Source organism: Lepisosteus platostomus, chromosome 2 (genome assembly GCF_059453375.1).
Source record: "Lepisosteus platostomus isolate fLepPlt1 chromosome 2, fLepPlt1.hap1, whole genome shotgun sequence".
Taxonomy (NCBI): Eukaryota; Metazoa; Chordata; class Actinopteri; order Semionotiformes; family Lepisosteidae; genus Lepisosteus; species Lepisosteus platostomus.
In genome coordinates, this window is record NC_142612.1 from 51845504 (window position 1) to 51864746 (window position 19243).

The 19243-nt window shown below is 41.8% G+C and overlaps 1 protein-coding gene across 2 annotated transcripts in view; it reads right to left on the reverse strand.

Moving 5' to 3' along the window:
- Nucleotides 1–19243, reverse strand: part of LOC148676450 (chloride intracellular channel protein 6) — a 41424-nt gene that overhangs the window by 19860 nt on the left and 2321 nt on the right. For both annotated transcript variants that reach the window (XM_088608325.1, XM_088608318.1), the window contains exons 2-4: nt 9216–9325; nt 7031–7156; nt 6751–6857 (exon numbers count right to left, since the gene is read on the reverse strand). In XM_088608325.1, the coding sequence (XP_088464451.1) occupies nt 6751–6857; nt 7031–7156; nt 9216–9325 (343 nt within the window). The remainder of the gene's footprint in view (nt 1–6750; nt 6858–7030; nt 7157–9215; nt 9326–19243) is intronic.

Consider the following 19243-nt stretch of genomic DNA (forward strand, 5'->3'; position numbering starts at 1 on the left):
TCGGAGCTGACCCTCAATCTGTAGTGCTTGGGTCACAGGGTTTTAACACCGATCTTGCGGAAATGCAGAAACAGGACCCAGCAATTGGGCAAATGTATCAGCATATCGCTGACCCAGTGCGTCAACCTCTTTCGGAGCAGGTGCTGAGCCAGTCTACGGAGCTGATGGAGCTGGCAGAGGTAAAAGACAACCTAAAAATTATAAAAGGGTTGTTGGTTGTGTACCAGTTGCGCTAGGTGTCCCAAAGTGGGTAGTTCCCCACTGTCATCGGGGGGTCATGATCCAACACGCTCATGACGAACCCTGTGGGGGTCACCGGGGAATCAAGGCCACGTACGACACTATCCAGCAGGTGGCATTCTGGCCTCACATGGGCCAAGACATCGCCGTGTATGTAAAGGGGTGTCTGACGTGTAGCCAGTTCCAACCATCACGGCGCTTGCACCGTGCACCACTCCAGAAAAAGGGCATGACATTCCCCTGGTCCAATCTACAAATGGATTGGGTGGGGCCGCTGGTGAGGTCATCCAGAGGGAACAAATATTTCCTCACTGTTACGTGTGCATTCACAAAATGGATTGAGTGCCTCCCAGCACCCAACGACACGGCAGAGACAACTGCAGTGCTGTTGGTGAACCATGTGTTCAGTCGATGGGGACTCCCCCTGACCGTGGACTCGGATCGGGGAACCCATTTCACAGCTACAGTAATGGCAACCCTGTGGAATATGCTTGGGGTCAAGGCCCAGTTGCATATCTCCTACCACCCTCAATCCTCGGGCCAGGCAGAAAGGGCAAACCGAACGGTGGTTAGTATGCTCAAAAAGTTTGTCTCCACCAGCAGTAGGGACTGGGACATTAAGCTGCCCCTGGTTCTGATGGCCATCCGAGCCACGCCCCATTGCTCTACGGGGGTCCCACCTTTTGAGATGATGACAGGTCAGAAGATGACTCTTCCCCTACACTGTCTTTATGGGGTGGAGGACCTGAGCACGACGGGGGCTGCTACGGCCCATCAGTATGTGTCAGACCTGCGAGCACATCTGCAGGCAACCTTTGCTTTTGCCCAGAACAATCTGGGAAGGAGTGCAGAGGGTAGGAAAGCATACTTTGACCGAAAGGCAGTTAACCAGGAACTCCAAGTAGGAGACAAGGTCCTGTACTTCCAATTTGCCAAACCCACAGGGGTGGCCCGGAAGTTCTTACCCAGTTGGACAGGACCCCACGAGATTGTCGATAAGGTATCACCAGTAGCTTATCGAATTCGGATTGAAAAGGGAAGGCAATCTCTGGTCTACAAGTGGGTGCATCGCAACCACCTCCGGTTGTATCGCCCACCTCAAATGGCGCCGGAGGACACAGAATAGGGTTAAAAGTCCAAACCCGATCAAAGAGGGGGGTGCCCCTTTGTAGTTGCAGGTAGTTAGGTACTGTAGTGTAGGTCCTGCTAGGAAAATACTGTATATTCAAAAATATAGTGGAACTGTACCATGTGCCTCGTCTGTGTTCCAGAATGGGAATCCTAAAACTGCCACGGCTGGTCCTGACAGTACTGTGGATCGCCTCGACACAGCCCCTTGAAGTTGTGGAACCCGGTCCTCCAACCGGCATAGTCCTGCAGGACGCTCCCGGATTGTTGTTAACAAATTGCAGAACATATACTCAGCGAGTGTATGTACGGCTGGACCCACATGATGTGTTTCGGAAGCACATCAACATGAATAGTAGGGTGTCCTATCATGGTAGGCAGTGGGCTGGAGATACTGTATGGCATGCCCAGCTAGACACTATACACATGCTCCGCCAGCTGAGGAAGGCAACAGTCACCCAGGAGGAGATGACAGGCCTCAGCCGCCCCAAAAGGTTCTTGGGGGGTCTGATTGCTGCGGCCTCCGCCGTGGGTTCGCTATTTTCAGCGGGTCTGTTTGCTGCTAACACTGTCACCCTGACCACCCTGAGAAGGCAGGTGTCTGGGTTACGTAAGGAAATGCCAGAAATTTATGACAGGCTGTATCAACAGCAGCAGCGGCTGGAAAGCCTAGGGAAAACCTTACAGGGCACAATTTTAGCAGTAAACCTTCATGCAGCAGTGTTAAATAACACCCTCCACACCGTGGGCAGGATTGTCGACGTGTTACAGTGGGACTATGCTTATGTGCAACAGGTCAGAATGCTGATGCAGGATCTGCTTAGGGAGCTTAGTGCCACAGTAACTAGCCTAGCCATGGGACAGATTCCAACCTACTTGGTTCCACTGTCCTTAGTAGAAGAAGTACTGAAGACAACCACTTCCGAGATGGTGCAGCCATTGCAAGTACATCTTGCATACAGTCTAGGCAGTGCCATTCCCATACATGTCAACCCCGAAGCCAAGGAAATAGGTTTCCTGTTGAACCTTCCCATCGTGAGTAGCAAGGATATCTATAGACTCAAGTCTATATCGAACGTTGGCTTCTGGAGGGGGGACATGCATGTGAAGTTGACCACCCCAGGTTGAGCAGGTGGGAAAGAAATGGCTGGTCAGCACACCACAGTTAACTGTTACAATAACCTATGACAGACATGATACAGCTACCGAAGTGCAGCTACCCAACCAAACAGTTTTTCTACAAGTTCCTGGAGGAGCTATAGTGCATCTCAACGATTTAACACTGTATCACCTGGAGTCAGAACTGTATGAAACGGAACTCGAAATTGTGGACGCTTTCAGAGGACACAGCGTTGACTTGGATGAGAGAATCCAAGAGACAGTAAGTCTTGAGGGTGTACAGGTAGTCGAATTTGTTCTCAATGACACAAACTTAAAAACTACACTGGTAGGTCCCAAGCACAGTCGTTGTGGATCCTCTGGGGCGCTAGGAACAGTAAACCTGGTCATCTTGACACTGCTGCTGGGTAGCTGGATCATGGCTGGGGTAATGTGTTGGATGCTGTTCTCTTGTATCAAAGCCTTGCCGGGTAGTTTGAATGAGACAAAGGGAGCAATGGTTTATCACCGAAATCAGGTAACCACTCCCAAACGTCTGCCTGCTGCAGAGCTATCCGATACTGATAGTGAACTGCCGGAAGTTTAAGGTCTAGGGCTAAGGATGACGCCCGATGCCTCATTTCTATGTACCTTATAACTGAGAGCAGGTATACGCAATGTTCTTTCCAACACTATTTCCTGTACAAATTCTCGAGAGGTAATGTGAATATTGGGTGGTAGAATCCACCGTGGTACAACAGACATCACTTAACTCTGTTTTTGTTTTGAAGGCAACAACGCCTCAGGACCTCGTGACCTTCAAAAAGGGGGGATATGTAGCGGCAATGCTTGCTAATAAGACAGAATTAAGCGTTGGTATGCTCCTAGAGGAGGCCCCATCTCACCCTCCATCTCTGTGGTGCAGCAACAGAGAAAGAATTCATGCAGGCTGATTTAAGATGTTTTCTTTTGATAACAAACAAGCTCCCAGACGGGGATGCAATTAGCTTAGCCTGGCTATCATGATCAATGGTCATCCATTGGCGCCTATCAGTCTAGGGAGTGCCAAATGGACATCTGGACTGCATTCCTAAGTGTCAAGAGTAAGTGACTTATATCTCACCTTGACCAACCAATCAGGGACTGGCAGGGCGTGGTAATACCACGTGGGTCTCCAATGCCCGCCAAACTCTCAACCAATCAGCACACATCTGGGTCTTGATCAAAAAGGGAGCGCAAGCTCAGTTCTGAGCTCTCCTTGGCCTTTTTCGCGCATCCTCAGAGACAATCACGTGACAACTGCTGTTGTCTGCAAAAGGACTTGGACTTTGTTCTAAGCGCGAGGCCGAGGATCCCATACGTACTCAGAATTCTACCAACGTGAATGCTCCGCTTGATCAACAGCAGCCTACAGTTGGACCCTCGTCGACAACCTGAATAGCTTATTCAGAAGCAGCGCTGGACCCGGAACGAACCAGCTTCTTCCCAGGCAAAAGAGTGACTTGTGAGGACTCGCGGTCACACTCTGTGCATAGAGACTTTCTACTAGCCAGCCGGACTGCTGGTAGATCCCCTCGGAGCAACGACTGCCCTGCGCGCCGCAGTCAGATTCCTCCGCCCGTCCTACTCCGAGCTGCACCTCGACTGGTTGGCCGGTAGCCAGAGGACGCCGACACAACGCCCATTGGACAACCGCTGGAACAGAGGCTGCAACAGAGCCTGTCAGCTGGTTTGGTGTTCGTGCCGGGAAATTCCAAATCCAAACACAGTGGATAAGTAAACCCCATGTTCTACATTGCGTCTCGAGAATTCAATTGTACCTCAACACAAGTTGTTATCAATTTAATTCATGAGTAATGTATTTACTTCCGAGTTTAGAGTAACAGTGGGTAATAACACTGATTAGCGATTTGGTAACCGAACGATATATATTGACATATATTCTCTGTTGTGTATCTCTTTGTGTTTGCATCTCTTCGAGATTATATACCTTGTATATTGATAACCCTCACAGTAAGGTCTGCCGCTCGTATCCAGGCAGACTAGTATATGTTTGGTGCACAGTTTATATTAATAAATGTATCTCGTGTATTGAACCCGTGTGTGTGCGTTGTTAGTTGTTCTGACGATTGATTTTCTAAAAGCCCCAACGAACAACCTTGTGATTACTGCTACAATTAATAATTGTCTCAGTAAACCCATCAAACCACTACAAAGGAAAACATTTGATATATGTAAAAATATAACTTGGTTACATAAATATTTACCTCATTACCGCTGGCAGTTAATTGTTTTTTGTTCTTTTTGTTTTCTTTCTTTTATCTGTATTTTCTCCTCTACTGTTTGGGAGCTGCGAGGGCATATGCCCAGAGAACCCCAATCCGTTACAATACACTTAATTAAAAAGAAAGGCTAAGTTTTATACCTGACTAGATGATATTATTTTCAGGATGAAATGCAGCAATGCATTAAGTTAAATCATTGGGCCTAACGTATTTATAATGTAGCGCCACGCAGGGCGCTTTAGCCATGCGCACGCAAAGCGGGCTGAAAACAGCACCTGGGGACTACCGGACTATAGTGGGACGGAGGCTGGGATACAGTCTCTTTCCTTCATGTGTGTGTTAGTGTAGGTGCAGCGCTGTAACCCCCGTCCCTGTGTGTGTACCTTTCCCGATTCGAGTTAATAAATGTGTTGTTCAACCCCATTCCCTGAGTCCCACGCCTGCTCCATTCCATACAGAAACCCGCGGTCAATACAATATTTAAAGTTTGAATACCGTTTTATGTTCTGTCGTGATTGTTGATAGTAAAGCTTAGACCTACTTGTTTTTAAATTTGATTATAGGTCCTGTATTTGTTGAGTGACACATGCCAAGCATAGTAGTTAATTTTCCCATTGAGTTCCAATACACCCAATAACTATAAATAACAACATTTTTTTCTCCTGAAACACTGTGATTCTTAACAATGACAGCGCGCCAAAAAATATTGCTTTAAATCAAAGACGTCGTGCAGGACACATACACTGTCCACGCAGTTAATCTTGGTTTTCTTTTACGGCATGTCAGTCATTTATTTTATTTTCTCTTAAAAACAATAAGGGTCCCATTTTGTGCCTATCTATACGCTTTCGCTTAAATGGTTGTTAAATTATGATGTCAAGTTTAATTCATATTCCTTTTCACAACTTTATTTCATCCTACTGAAGGACCAAAACCGACACCATATAATGAAAGTATTGTCAATCGATTGTTTTTCAATCAACTTGTGATGCTTTTTGCTAAGAGACTTCAGGGGCGGAGTTAACAAAGAAGTACTTTATACTCGCTCGTTAAATGACCGATTAAGAGGGGTTTTGGGAAACGTACGAAAAAGTAGCTCGTACGTACGTACATCGTAAAGTTGCTCGTTAGTCTCTAAGATTAATCATTTTCGGGAAACTCACCCCAGTTTGGCAACACATGTGCTCACTCCAAAGTCAAACTGCAGTGTGTCGTTTGCTCTGTGGAGAAGGTCATTGGTTATCATCTGCCCTCTACTGGCAGCCAATTGTACTGATGATTTGTACAATTCTACAGAACTACAGAAACTTCACCATGCTTGCGTCAACTCTGAGCTGAAACTGCCCACTGTAACAGAAAGAACTAAATAAAGATATCAGTAATATGTATAATCATGAATATTTTTGAAAAATTAATACATGGCCAAATAAATTCCCAAATATCTGATTATCTTAAGGAGTTTAATTTATTATCACCATTTCAGTCTGGTTTACAACCAAACTATTCAACCACTATGGCATTAATTAAATGAACCAATGTCTTTTACTCTTCTTCTGATGAAGGTAAATGAAGGAGTATTTCTGTTTTTCACAAAACCTCACTCCCTGCATTGGTCAAACTGTTTCAGTGTGCTGAAGACACCAACACATTAATTTGGTCTTATCCTGTTAAAATAAACAATAGTATTATTATCGAAGCTTCAATTGTTTTATTGCTATTACAGTATGAATCGAGCAGGTGTTTTTAAAAGATCTTTCATAGATTACAAGTCTATTCCAATCTATTATAAAACTTCAGCCAATAATGAGATCTGTAAGTTAATTGAGACCTTGGGGAAAACCAGAGGACATTGCAGGTTGAACAATCACAGACTATAGCCCTGGAGCACAGCTGTCCTGCCAGGTTCAGAAGATCAGAACCTCACAACACCGGTGTCCAGCCCTGGAGTACAGCTGACTTGCCTGGTTCAGATGACCAAGACCTAATAACAGACTCTTACTGTCATTGGCATCTTTCCTGGTGTTCTTGATGTAGGCAGAGAACTTCGCAAAGACATCATTCCCTGCTGAATTGGACTCTGGGTGCTTTGCTGCCAGCTTTGGGTATCTATAAATAATTAAACAAACAAGATGAAATTCTTCTTCTCATGAGAATAATTAGTTAAAATTTCTTGACACATTAAAATCTAGAAAGAAAAGAAGAAAGACAGATTGACAGCGAGAGAAGGAAATTAAGCATATTGATATGTGAGAAAAAGACAGAAAAAAAGAGAGTAATACCGTGGAGGCACCAGTTTCTCCTCCAAGAACTCCTCGATTTTGTTAACATCAGTCTTCACCTCTCCATTAAAAGTCACAAATGGAGGGTTGGTCCCAGGAGCCAGGTCCTGTAGGTCAGCTGGCTTCCTATCAGAGACACATAGTGGTCATCTCTTCAATATTTAGGGACTCTGATCAACATACATACTGTAAATATAAAGTTACACAGTGTCTAAATTCTCCATCTCCTACAGTGTTTTACAATTATTTATTGAAGTTGGTGGTCCAGTAGGTGGTGCTCTTCCCCCTGAACCAGAAATTAAAACCAAACCAATATGGTGATTGGAGACACTGTGCTGTAAACTATTCATAATAACAGGAATGTCAATCCCAGGTTCCTGTTTAAAATTCCTCTGTGGATTTTCACAATCTGACCAGCCTATAGTAATCACGTTGGAGGAAAAGCTGTATAAAACCACAATGAATTTGGGTTAAAACATACTTTTTTGCAGTGTTCCCCAATGGTTCAACCAATCAAAATGCACTCGTTCAGAATGCAGATTGAGTTCTACTGTACATGTTGTAGATTGGAGCCTAGTTTCATTAGCAAATTGTGACCTCCAATCCAAGGTCAGGTAGTTTCAGTTGGCAGGACCTCTTAGCTTTTTGTGTAACTGTGACTCTTAAGACCTACCAGGGTCTGCAATCTTCCCGCGAGATACACATTGTAGATCACACATGTTTGAACTGACAAATAGCTCAGATATAAGAACAGAAGAAAGGTTATATACAGAAGTAGGCCAATTGGCCTATTTGGTTTATTTGGACGCTATGAAATCCAGCTGTTTCTTGAATGAAGCCAGGGTATTGGCTTTAACAACATGGCCACATAGCTTTTTCCATACTCCCACAACTCTTTGTGTAAAGAAGTACCTCCTGTTCTCAGTTTTAAATGCACTTCCATATAGTTTCCACATGTGATATTTGGTTCATGTTTCATTCATTCTGAAGAAATCTGTTGGGCTGACTTTGTCAATGCCTTTGAAGATTTTGAACATTTTTATCAGGTCCTCTCATAAAAGTTCCTTCAGCGTGTCAGTGTATGACATTTTCTTAATCCTTGGAATGTATCTGTTTAACTCTTTTCTCTACTGATTCCAGAACAGCAGCATGTGTTCTATAATCAGGTGACCAAAATTGCACACTATATTCTAACTAGTGGATTACACAATTTTAATATAATATTCCTTGATTTGAATTCTACACTTTTAACTACATAACATTTTTCCCTTTCTACTGCTTCCCCATATTGTCTAGATAAATAATGTGTCAATATAATAAGTAGCCTCTTCTTGTTATTTTGCTGCATCTACAATGTTTACTAATTATTTAATAACAGTGCACTAGATTGACAGATACTGATGATCACTTAAATAGTTCTACCAACATGAAAATGTGGTAAGAAAATATAATTGAAAATTTGTTTAAGTTCTTTCAACACTTAATACCCCATAGGTTTCAATTAGTAAAAGAGGAATCCAGTGGTGAAGATGGGTTACAAACCTGTAATTCACACTACCTCAGGTATTGTAACTTCTCCATTGTAACATGATAACACAAGCTCCTGCTCAGTTTGTGGACATTCCAAGCCTGAGAACTGCTCTGGCCATCTGATCTCCACTCAAATGGGGCAGTTATTCCCCTTCATCTAGCAATTACAGCCATACTGGTATCTGGGACAGGGAAAGTCCCTTTCTAAATCAACAGAAGAAATTAACAGAACCATTTTGAGATCTCTAGCACAGGGTTTTCCTGAAGAACCACAGACTTGCTGGTATTCATTACAGTCAACTTACCTAAGTAAAAAAGTATGGATTTTGTTCTACTTTTGAAATGCAATATGAAAATTTATTAAATCAAACCTTTGATTGAAAAAAGAAATACTTGTTTATTTTTTTTATTTTATTGTGCATATGAAATAAAATTGTTAAAGATTACCTCCAAAATGTTTAAAAGCTGAAAACAGTCAAACAGCTCTTATTAATATCAATATTAAGTAAATTAAGTCTTCAATTCTGTAACTGAGAGCTGAGCTGGAACAGAATTTTCTAACAAAAAGCAAAATGTCAGACTTAAGGACTTAAGTGGTTGAGCCTGCAATGAGGGCTGCAATGTCAACAGGTCATCCAACCAGACAGGCTCTCACCTCTTCAGGTCAACAGTTGTGACATTGAAAATGACACCTTTCAACCAGAGGATCATGAAGAGACGCTGGGAGAAGGGGCAGTTCCCGATGCTCTCCCCATCACTGCCAGCCTAGAAAGAGAAAGAGGGCAGGGAGGGTTAATGCAAACATTCTGATAGACTTGACTAGCCGCTCACTGCACACAGACTCAGCAAGGTGTAAGGAACGGGTGAGTGGAGAGGATGCAGACATTCCTGGCTAACTGAACAGTACAAACAATAGTTGAAAGATGGATAGGCAGAAACAGAATGCAGAAACAAAAAAAATGCTGACACAGACAGAGACCTGGGTGACACATCAGAGTGACAGGACAAAGAAAATCACCTGTGGCCGGCAATGCTTTCTGACACAAACACATGAGTTTATTTGCCTCTCACACAGACTCCTAGAACCACTTATTTACTTCTTCACAGAAGACGTATGAAAGAATACTATACAGCACAGAACTCAAGAGCAATTATAGCACAATAACAAGTGCCATCTGAAAAAAAAAACAATGCTGCATGAATATAAAATCTTACCTTTACAAAGAGCTCAATTTCTGGGAATCCAAACTTCTTTCCTGCTAAATCAAACCAGGCCATAGTGGCTGGTTGGCTTGCGGACAGTGGCTGTTTGTGCCCAGCAGCCCAGTGGCTTTGAGAGGGAGGTGGTTTGCATTCTAAAGCCATTGCAGGCTGTCCGGGGACATCTGCAAGGCCAGAGCAGACAGAGGTGGCTGAAGGGAGGGGTTAGGGGTGTGTGGGTGGATGCATGTGAAGCTATTCAGGGCACCACAGCTCCAAAGACAATGACCTACCAGCTCCTTGTGACAGAATTGCACACCGATAGAGAAGTCTTTTGGATGTTGCTCTTTTAAGTTGTGTTCTTTTCTTTTGTGAGAAAAGCTGGTCATCCTCCTTCTGACAAGCACTTTAAATTATGTTACCTCCCTTAAATGACCGAGAACCTCATTTCACCACTGGGGAAGAGAGTAAAGCTTAGGGTTTCTTTCTAATCAATGAAGTAAAAGTTGACAGTACTATTGACTGTTCTTTTTTTAGAAAAAGGGAAAAAAATTAAATATAAAAAAAACAAAACTTAACTTCTGGAGCACTGGCTTCAAAATCATTCATATTATGCAATGCAAAGCAGCACATACATAGAAGCCTATACATACTGTAGAAGCTACAGTTCAGTTAGCAACTTGAGCTTGAAGTTTTATTGGAGAATAACACAAGAGAAAGTGTACAACATGGGGCTGAAAAGTCATGTCCTCTTCTCTGTTGTGCTGTTTTGGTGAGGCCGGTTCTAGCTGGTGCTGAGCCTGCCAGTGCACTCATCCACTGGCTGAAGCACAGTGCTGGAATCTGTGGTTCCTGTGCCCACACACTGGGGTTGGGGGCTTCTGACAATAGACTCCCTGTACCCAGCAGAAAGAGGAATGCCACGGTGAGTACTGTACTGTAATGTTCTGTAGTGTTCTAGAGACTTGTTTTGTTTAGTAGCATTTTGTAATGATCAGTTCTGCTCATCGCGCTTTAAACTTGATTCTTTCTGTTAAGTGCTGCTTCAAAGAAAAATAGAAAGTTTATTTAAACAGGAGTTTAAAACCATTTTTCTGTCCTGTTACCATTACAGTGCTGTTTTCATATGCAGTAGCTTTATTTCACTACCCCTCTCTTCTTTGCTTATTCTTTGCTTCTTTGGTATGGTTCTTTGCTATGATTTTCGTTTTTCTAATAGGAGCAATTCCATTGTGCCTTTTAATCAAAGAGTACTGCTTTAATGCAAATGTGTAGTAAGGTCTGGTTTTTCTTCATTCAGTCGCACATGTTACTTAGAAACTCATGAATAATGAAGGAGTTTTTATCAAAAGGAGATTTTTGCAAGTGGATTTTTATCATAGTTGGGACGGTTGTGTAGTGCTCAATTCCGGACCTGGGGTGCTATCTACGTGGAGTTTGTATGTTCTCCCTGTGTTCATGTGAGTTTCCTCCAGGTGCTCCAGTTTCTTATTACAATGAAAAGATACAGTATATATGTATATCAATTGGCTTCTGGGAAAACTGGCCTTGGTGTGAGTGTTTGCATGTTTGTGTCATTAGATCAACTAGTGTCCCATCCAGGGCTTACCCTTGCTTGCAGGATAGGCTGCGGCTCTCCATGAACCTGAATTGGATGGAGTGGATAGAAAATGGATGGATGCATTTTTAGCATGGTGTAATCATGAAACATGTCAAATGGGGGAAATAAAGTGTTCTCTGTTTCCTATAACTATCCTTATTTTTAGTGCCATGAATATAAAATCCCACAAATGCTCTGGGATGAAGTAGATTTAAAAAAAAGCCCAGAAGTACCTTCAGCCCTTAAACACATTCATCCATTCTCACAAACCTGCTTACTCATGAAAGGAGGTGACACTCTGCCCTCTAGTGGAAATATCGCAGAATGACAACTCGGTCTTACAGACCAGAAAGGCAGTACCAGTTGAACTTAAAGTATTGTGCATTATTGAAAGTTCTCATGATTGGCTTGGATAGAAACAATATTGGAAGGATATTATGAGCATGGAGTGACAGGGTGTTGTGGGAGCAGAGAGCTGTGCAATCCTAAAGACTGACTCATCTGTGAGGGTGCTGGGAAGGGCTCATTGTACTAATAAGCATTATCTCCAGTCTTGAAACATGGACCCGATACACTAACCTCCATCCCTCTCAATAGCACAGAATGAGCTCAAGCTGGAAGTCTGCAAAATAATCATGTATAAACATATATAGTAAATATACTTTATTTTTTTGAAAATTTGTTTACTTTGGATTAAGAAAATAAATGAAACCTTTAGTCACCTGACTTTACAAAGCGCTTTAAGAATGTACTTCAGATAAAGTGGGATTCAGTTGATGCAGTAAAAATAGAGCTGATTGATCGATTAATTATCTCATTAGCAAAACGTTTCAGATCACCAGGTACTTCAACTCCTTCTGAAGATAAACAGCTTGTGTTTGTAATGTCTCCAGTAGCTAATGTGAGAATGTGTGCTATATGGTAAACCTGTCTATGCTGTTTGTGTTTTTCTGTCAGTGGCTCAGAGGAAGAACATTATCAGCTACAAGTACAGTCAAAAGCATTGGCACCTCTTGTCTAAATTAAATTAATTGATCTGGGTGTAATTTGTAATACCTATTTGGATATACATGGATGAATTAATGAATATGTTGTTCAAATGAGTGGCAGTGCATATGTTTGTGACTGTATATTCTCCATTCATACCCACCCAGGTCCCTGCCTTAAACAGTCGGTAACAGAGAATGAGCTGGTGATAAATCAGATGTGCTCAATCAGTTTAAGGTATTTATACAGTATCTACAAACATAATATGGGATCCTTCATGTGCAGCAAAAAGTATGTAAAAACCAGCAATATTAACAGAGTTATTACAACCTGGATTAAAACGGAACTGAATGTGGTACAGTACACTCCAATATATGGTATTGACATGCTTGTATGCCTACTGAAAACTGAAGTGTTGAGTTTAAGAGGTGTACAAGTACAGTATTTATTAGTACACTATTAGCAGTATAGTGTAGCTGGTAGGTCTGTGGTCTTGTGACTAGTTGTGGGTTCAGGTCCACACTGTTGTACCTTCAGTAAAGTGCTTTATTCTAGTTGCACCAATCCACCCAGCTGTATAAGGGGGGACCAGCATTTCTGGGGATGATTCCTAGGAGGGATCAGAAGTCTTGTGCACCTAAGTTCATTTAATGCTACAGAAACCAGGACAAATTCTGGCTCAATGAATCCCTATGCCCGGGATCTGAAAACTATATTCCAATGTGCCATCCATCTATTTGCTAACTTCTTCTAATTCAGGGTCACGGAGGAACCAGTGACTATTTACTCTGGTAAACAACAGGCACAAGGAGGGCGCAGGATCCCAGTCCATCACAGGGAAGATATACTCAGACCAGAGCCAATTTTCACAGATGCCAATTAACCTACCAGTATGTTTTTGGACCACCGGAAAGAACTGGAGCACCCAGAGGAAACCCCCATGGACAAAGGGAAGAACATACAAACTCCAGATAGCACCCCAAGTTTACAATGCAGGGCCCCGGCACTGCAAGACAGCAGTTCTATCCACTGTGCCTCCGCCAAGTACCAGTATTCTGTTATTTCACTGCGCTGCAAGTGTGGCAGCACAGAACGCTTATCCCCTCCTACCCCGCTGCCTGCCACCCACCCTATAGCATTGTGAGGGTGTTAATCTGATTAGAGGTTTGAAGTAGGAATGCAGAGCTACCAAGAGATTAGCCAACCGCAGCTCCATCCCCCCTCCCCTGGAAATAGAATAGGGAAGTGTGTACCTCCAATCTACGTTGTTTTTTTAATACATTATTCAGAATTCACAAACAAGTACAATACAGTACAAAACCCTACGTTACAGTTATATGTCTATACCTCTGATTAGTCATTGCCATCCAAAAAAACGAGTCTCTATTCCTGGACTATTATGTGGTCATCTGATTTGTATTGATGTAGCCCAGTTCTTATTTGCTGGATTGAACCTTTATTAGCTTAATTGCTCAAGATTAATGCCACCTTAAGTCACTGAATGAAAACATTCATAAAACCTGAAAGACAGGGTTTTTTCAGGATCAGAACTGGAGAGCTTTGTCCTGTACTCCCAAACAGACTGCTGATTAACTGCACAATATTTTTTTTTTAAATCACTATTTGTTTCAGTGGTAGACTGATGTCGCGACAGGGTTTAATTGCGGCCACCACCAATTATGAAGCAAGGAGAGCAGCTGCAGAAGTCAAGGGTAACCGCAATCATACTTGACCAAAGTTCTGTGGTACTGTGGTATGGATCTGCAGTTATCATACTACAGTCCAGGATAAAGTCATTTTGAGGTCCACATAGTCTCCAAAACATCCAATATTATCTCCCATAATCCCTGAGAAGAAACATTCCTATCTCTGTGACCCTGAACATTCACCTTATAACTCTTTAATATTTGCAAATTTGTATCATGCAATGCTGCTTTTAATATCTTATTTTTCATATGTAGCCTTCTCTCCCAGAGGCAACCATCTTAAGGTCTGTTTTCAAAAGTAAATCTCAATGACAAGCTAAAGAATAGAACTGCGGCTTAGGCATGGATGGTTTTGTTTTAACAGTTACTGCCTTTTACAACAGAGATATATGTACTAGCAAATTTGCTAGAATTGAAAACAGATGTTGGTGAATGAAGTCAGAAGAGCTTTTATTTTGCAAAGGAGTATTATCCTGGATTGTATAATATTGGATTTTTGGTTAAAATTGGATTTATATCGGCTTTGTTATTTCTGTATTTCAGTTTGCTTTGTGTCAGTTTGACTTGAGGGGCATCCTGTTTGAAAATGATGAGTAGAAAAAGAAGGGCACAGCTCATCCTGAGGTGTCTGGGAAGCCTGGGTGGGGAGAATAGTCAAGTGGTTCCAGGCACCCAGTGGGAACCCAGATACATATTTTTTCTGTCCAGAACACAGCCAGCACAGAATTTTTAGCAAATCTGACAGGCCTTTGCACGGGGGCTCTGACACTGAATAGACAGTCCATATGCAATGTGAACAGACACCATGCACAATGTATGCTTAACACCCCCCTAGGCAACTCCTACTATTACCATGTCAAAATGCCCCTTATGTTAGTATGAAACACCAATACCCCAATTAAAGCAAGTCTTTTGGGCTTTGAGTTGGTACTTAAGGGAAACGAATGGAAGGATCTAAGTGAGGAAAAGCACTTGTACTGTATTTGCATTGTATTTGTAGATAAAGCAATGTATTTACGTTATACCTTCAGTGGAGTAAAAAAAAATAGAAGGTACGTCTCCTCTCACAGGTCTAAAATAGGCTGTTTTTACCAAAACATGTACTTTCCTTTTCTTCTTCTGCCCCACAAAGAGTTTCTTTGTTTGTGGAAAAGCTTCAAAAGGACCGAAAGAAGGCATTAAAACATTTTTCCCCAAGCTTAAAACATCCTCCAGCTTGGTGCTGGGCCATGTTATTAAACAGGGATTTAGTCCTGCGCTCTAAAGTATTGGTCCATGTTACTCCCACAAACACCAGTATTGGCTTCTCTGTGAGAATAGCTGCATGGGATCCAGGCCCTGCTATAGGTCACCAAGAGTCTGTATAGCAAGGCAATGACTGATATGGTTCAATCCCAGAGACTAGTCAGAGCCATGAGGCTGAACACTCAGTTTTTAAACAACATATTCCTTTTACATTCAACTTCTCCACCATATTTAATTACATTTTTAACACTAAGTGGCTTGCAACTCCAATGAGAAAGACATGCATTACTACCAAGAAGAGCATTACTTATGTTAAAATGTATGACTTTAAGGAGAAATGAGACAATGCATAGGCCAATCGACTCTTGGCAGCAGTGTATTTTAACTCCTGTGTGAAAAAAACCCTGATAACCACAGCAGCCCAGCTCCAAGAAACAGGGTGCACTGTAGGATCCTAACAGAGCAAATTAAGACAAAGCCTTTGTCTTAGCTTTTGTGAAAGCATACCGCACTGCATTTGTAAGGTCTGGTTGAAGCTTTCCAGTAGTCGCTTAGAAGATGTAATTTAGTTTCACTTTTCAACTTTGAACTATGTTTTAACATACTGCACTTCTCTATGCTTGATTGTGTCTTTCAGTGCTTTTTTACATTTGTGCTTTTTTAGATTTTGTTCTGCTTTTATCATGGAACTTCACAGGATACTTGTATAAGATCTGTTCTAAAGTCTTATCTATTAAATACTCTAGTTCCAACTTCAGGGCCTATCAAGCTTAATTTTTTCAGGTGTATAGTATGACAGTCAGCTGAGAATGTGGGACAGTGTTCACTCAGAAAACAATATCGTATTTCTTGTCTTTTTCATTCCTTTTAAAATCTTTAACTTTAAAAAACAATTAGTATAATAAAATTGGTTTTTGTTTAATTCTTCTATGTAAAATAGAAGTTTGATCAACCACAGTGACTGCAGAAAGCTTGAAGGAGTTTCTGCCCAGTCCAGGCATAAAGGTGAAAATTGGCATCATGGGCAGCTGGGAACTAGCAGGCTCTGGTGCCTCCTTGTAAACTGGGTTAGTGCCTAATCAGCTGAATATTGCTGCCCTCTAATTAAGACTCTTATTGGCTGTGCCAGCTGTTTGTGGGTGGGCTGGTAGCTATTTAAAACTCTGGTAGCTAGACTTTGGGTGCAGACGCTCATCCCTTCTTGGTAAATTAAAGGAGGCTGCTGAGCCGCTGTGCACAGACAGAAACACACCCTGCAGGGTGTGGAGTGCAAGGCGGCCAGGCTTGACACCCCCACCCCCTGCTCAGTGTGCTGTACAGCAGCGTGAATAGAGCCACTGAGCTCAGAGCTCCTGCAGCCTCCACACCGCTTCAGACATGTCTAGCTGACAGATAGAAAGAAAGGAACGGAAAGAAAGAAAACAATTTTAGAAGAATTCAGATTGATGAGATGAATCTTCATTTTCTGACAAATGATACTTATTAAATACACCAATACTTGTGAGGACATATGATTTTTTATGAAAAATATTTCTCCCATCCTTTTCTCATTGCCTATTTAAATTTGAATATTTATCAGCTCTCACTCTTTGGCATACTTTTATTCAACAGACACAGATATGGATTTATGTAGGGAAGACCTTGTTTAACAATTTTGTGGAATTCTTCCCAGTGTAATGGTTGAGGTCCAAACTCTAGGTTACGTTTGATTCACTTAGCTGCCAAGCCTTCAAGATGGGCCAAATAGTCCCTCTTATTCTTATAAACAGAGATTACTGTGTTACAGATAACATTCCCAGCACAATATATAATAATGCTTCACTTCTTGCATTTTCTTTAAGAGTGTGCTTGACATCTTGTAGACCAGGGCTATCCAATCCTGGTCCTGGTGAGTGTATCTGTGGGTTTTCATTCCACAATATCTCTTAACAGGCTAAACTAGTTGGATACTAGCTTAACTGGACCAATTTAACAGCTTCTACCAATTCTTCAGGTTCTGCTGCTTTAAACAGACCTTGAAAACCTGCAGACACACCAGCCCCCCAGGACTAGGACTGGAAAATCCATGCTGTACACTATTTCCATTGGTCACTATAAGCACATTTTACACATTTTGTGGGTATGTAGATGTGGTTCCATTTAGGTCACAGGTTTCCACTTCTTGGGTATTCCAGGCTCTGACCTGGTAATCACGCTAAAATATGTATTTAACTTTACCTCTTGCTGCGACAGAAACATGTTTCATATGTTAACGTATACTACAACATTGGGAGAATTCACATTCCCTCCTCTGGCACCACTGGATCCTGTCCTGTCTGAATCATTATTCGTGTGGATTCCTCCACCAGGATTCATGTAACACATATTTGTGTGGATCCATCAATGATGGGTTTGGTGAAGGGATGGATTTTGACTTATAAGTCAGTGTCCTTGTTCTCATTATTTTCATCATAGTTATTTTACTATATTTCAGGGTTTCTTTGGTAGAAACTCAGAAGAGAGTTTCAATTGTGGGATTCTCCAGCAACATCCCTGTCCTTTACTCTTCATCTCTCTCCACCTGTGTGTGTGTTGGTTTGAAAGTGAGAATATGTGTGCTTGAATAAGTGCAATAGACTGGATTGACCTTGTGCTGTGCTGTCTCTAATGCCGACACTCTGTGTCTTGTTCAGTGGCTTATCCACCTGTAGGTGTTAGGATATGAGTGTCTCCAGCTACTGTAAATCTGACACACAGATTGACTAAGCTCCTGTCTCTGGCTGTAGTCATGGCTGTCAGTTGCCAGGGTGATACAGGCACTCATTTTATTGCAATTTCAGGCAATATGGAATGAAGAGATTCTTCTCAAATGTTATTTTCTGCATGCCTTCATGTCTCTCCAAGAATTAGAATCCAGTATGTTTTGGATATGACCAATATGCAAATGGAAATAAAGAAATACATTTTTACTTGAAAGGTTTAAAGTTCAATCGTGACCTGGCCTATTAGTTTCTATGTTCTCCCTGTGATCGCAAGGGTTTCCTCCCTTAGACGAAAGACATACTGGTAGTTTAATTGGCTTCTGGGAAAACAGGCCCTCATATGAGTGTGTCTGCGTGTGGTTTGCTGTGGAATGATGTCCTGTCCAGGGTGTGCCCTGCCTTGTGCCTATTGCTTGCAAGGACTGGTCAAGACCATGAATTAGATGAAGCAGTTAGAAAATGAATGGATGGGTGGATGAAGTGCAGCCCCACCTAGGTCATAACCTCATAAGGTGGATAGAAATAAAACATTGTGATCATTTGCTGCAGCATTAAGGAGAGCAATATCTACAGTATCCTGAAAGGAATAAACTAGAATCAGACCACTAAGTTTGACTCACTTGAAGTTGTTGTTTGCAGAAGTATTAAAACTGCATTTGAAAATAAGGATAACAATGAGAAAAATATAGTTTTTTTAATTTACAAAGCTTTGATGTTGTGTTGCTATTTGCTGTCACTGGAGCTGTTATTTCTGGTACGACACATCTAAATCAGAGTGCCTTGGCTTTAAAAATGCTGTAATCAAGCTACATACTGTACTGTAACTACATGAACCTTCTCATTAAACAAAAAAAATGTTTGGTGTGAGATAATCTCTGGTTTACAGCACATAGTCACTCACATTTGGTGGTTAAACATGCACTATTTCTCTTCTGATGAAGCACAATCCTTTGCAGGCATCAATGAGTGAGCTGACAGCCTTTTGTAATGAACACTACTCAGCATTCACTTTAAAAAAGCAACATTCCATTATTTACAGTAAATATTGAAATTCAACAGCAACGGTTTCACACACACCAAACGTACCCGGATTTCTGCAGCTAAGTGCATTGCTTTGCAAAGAAATATATATCACAGAAATAATATACAGAACACAATGCATTTTTGGGATATGTATGAGGATTAAATGTTCATGAAATAAGCT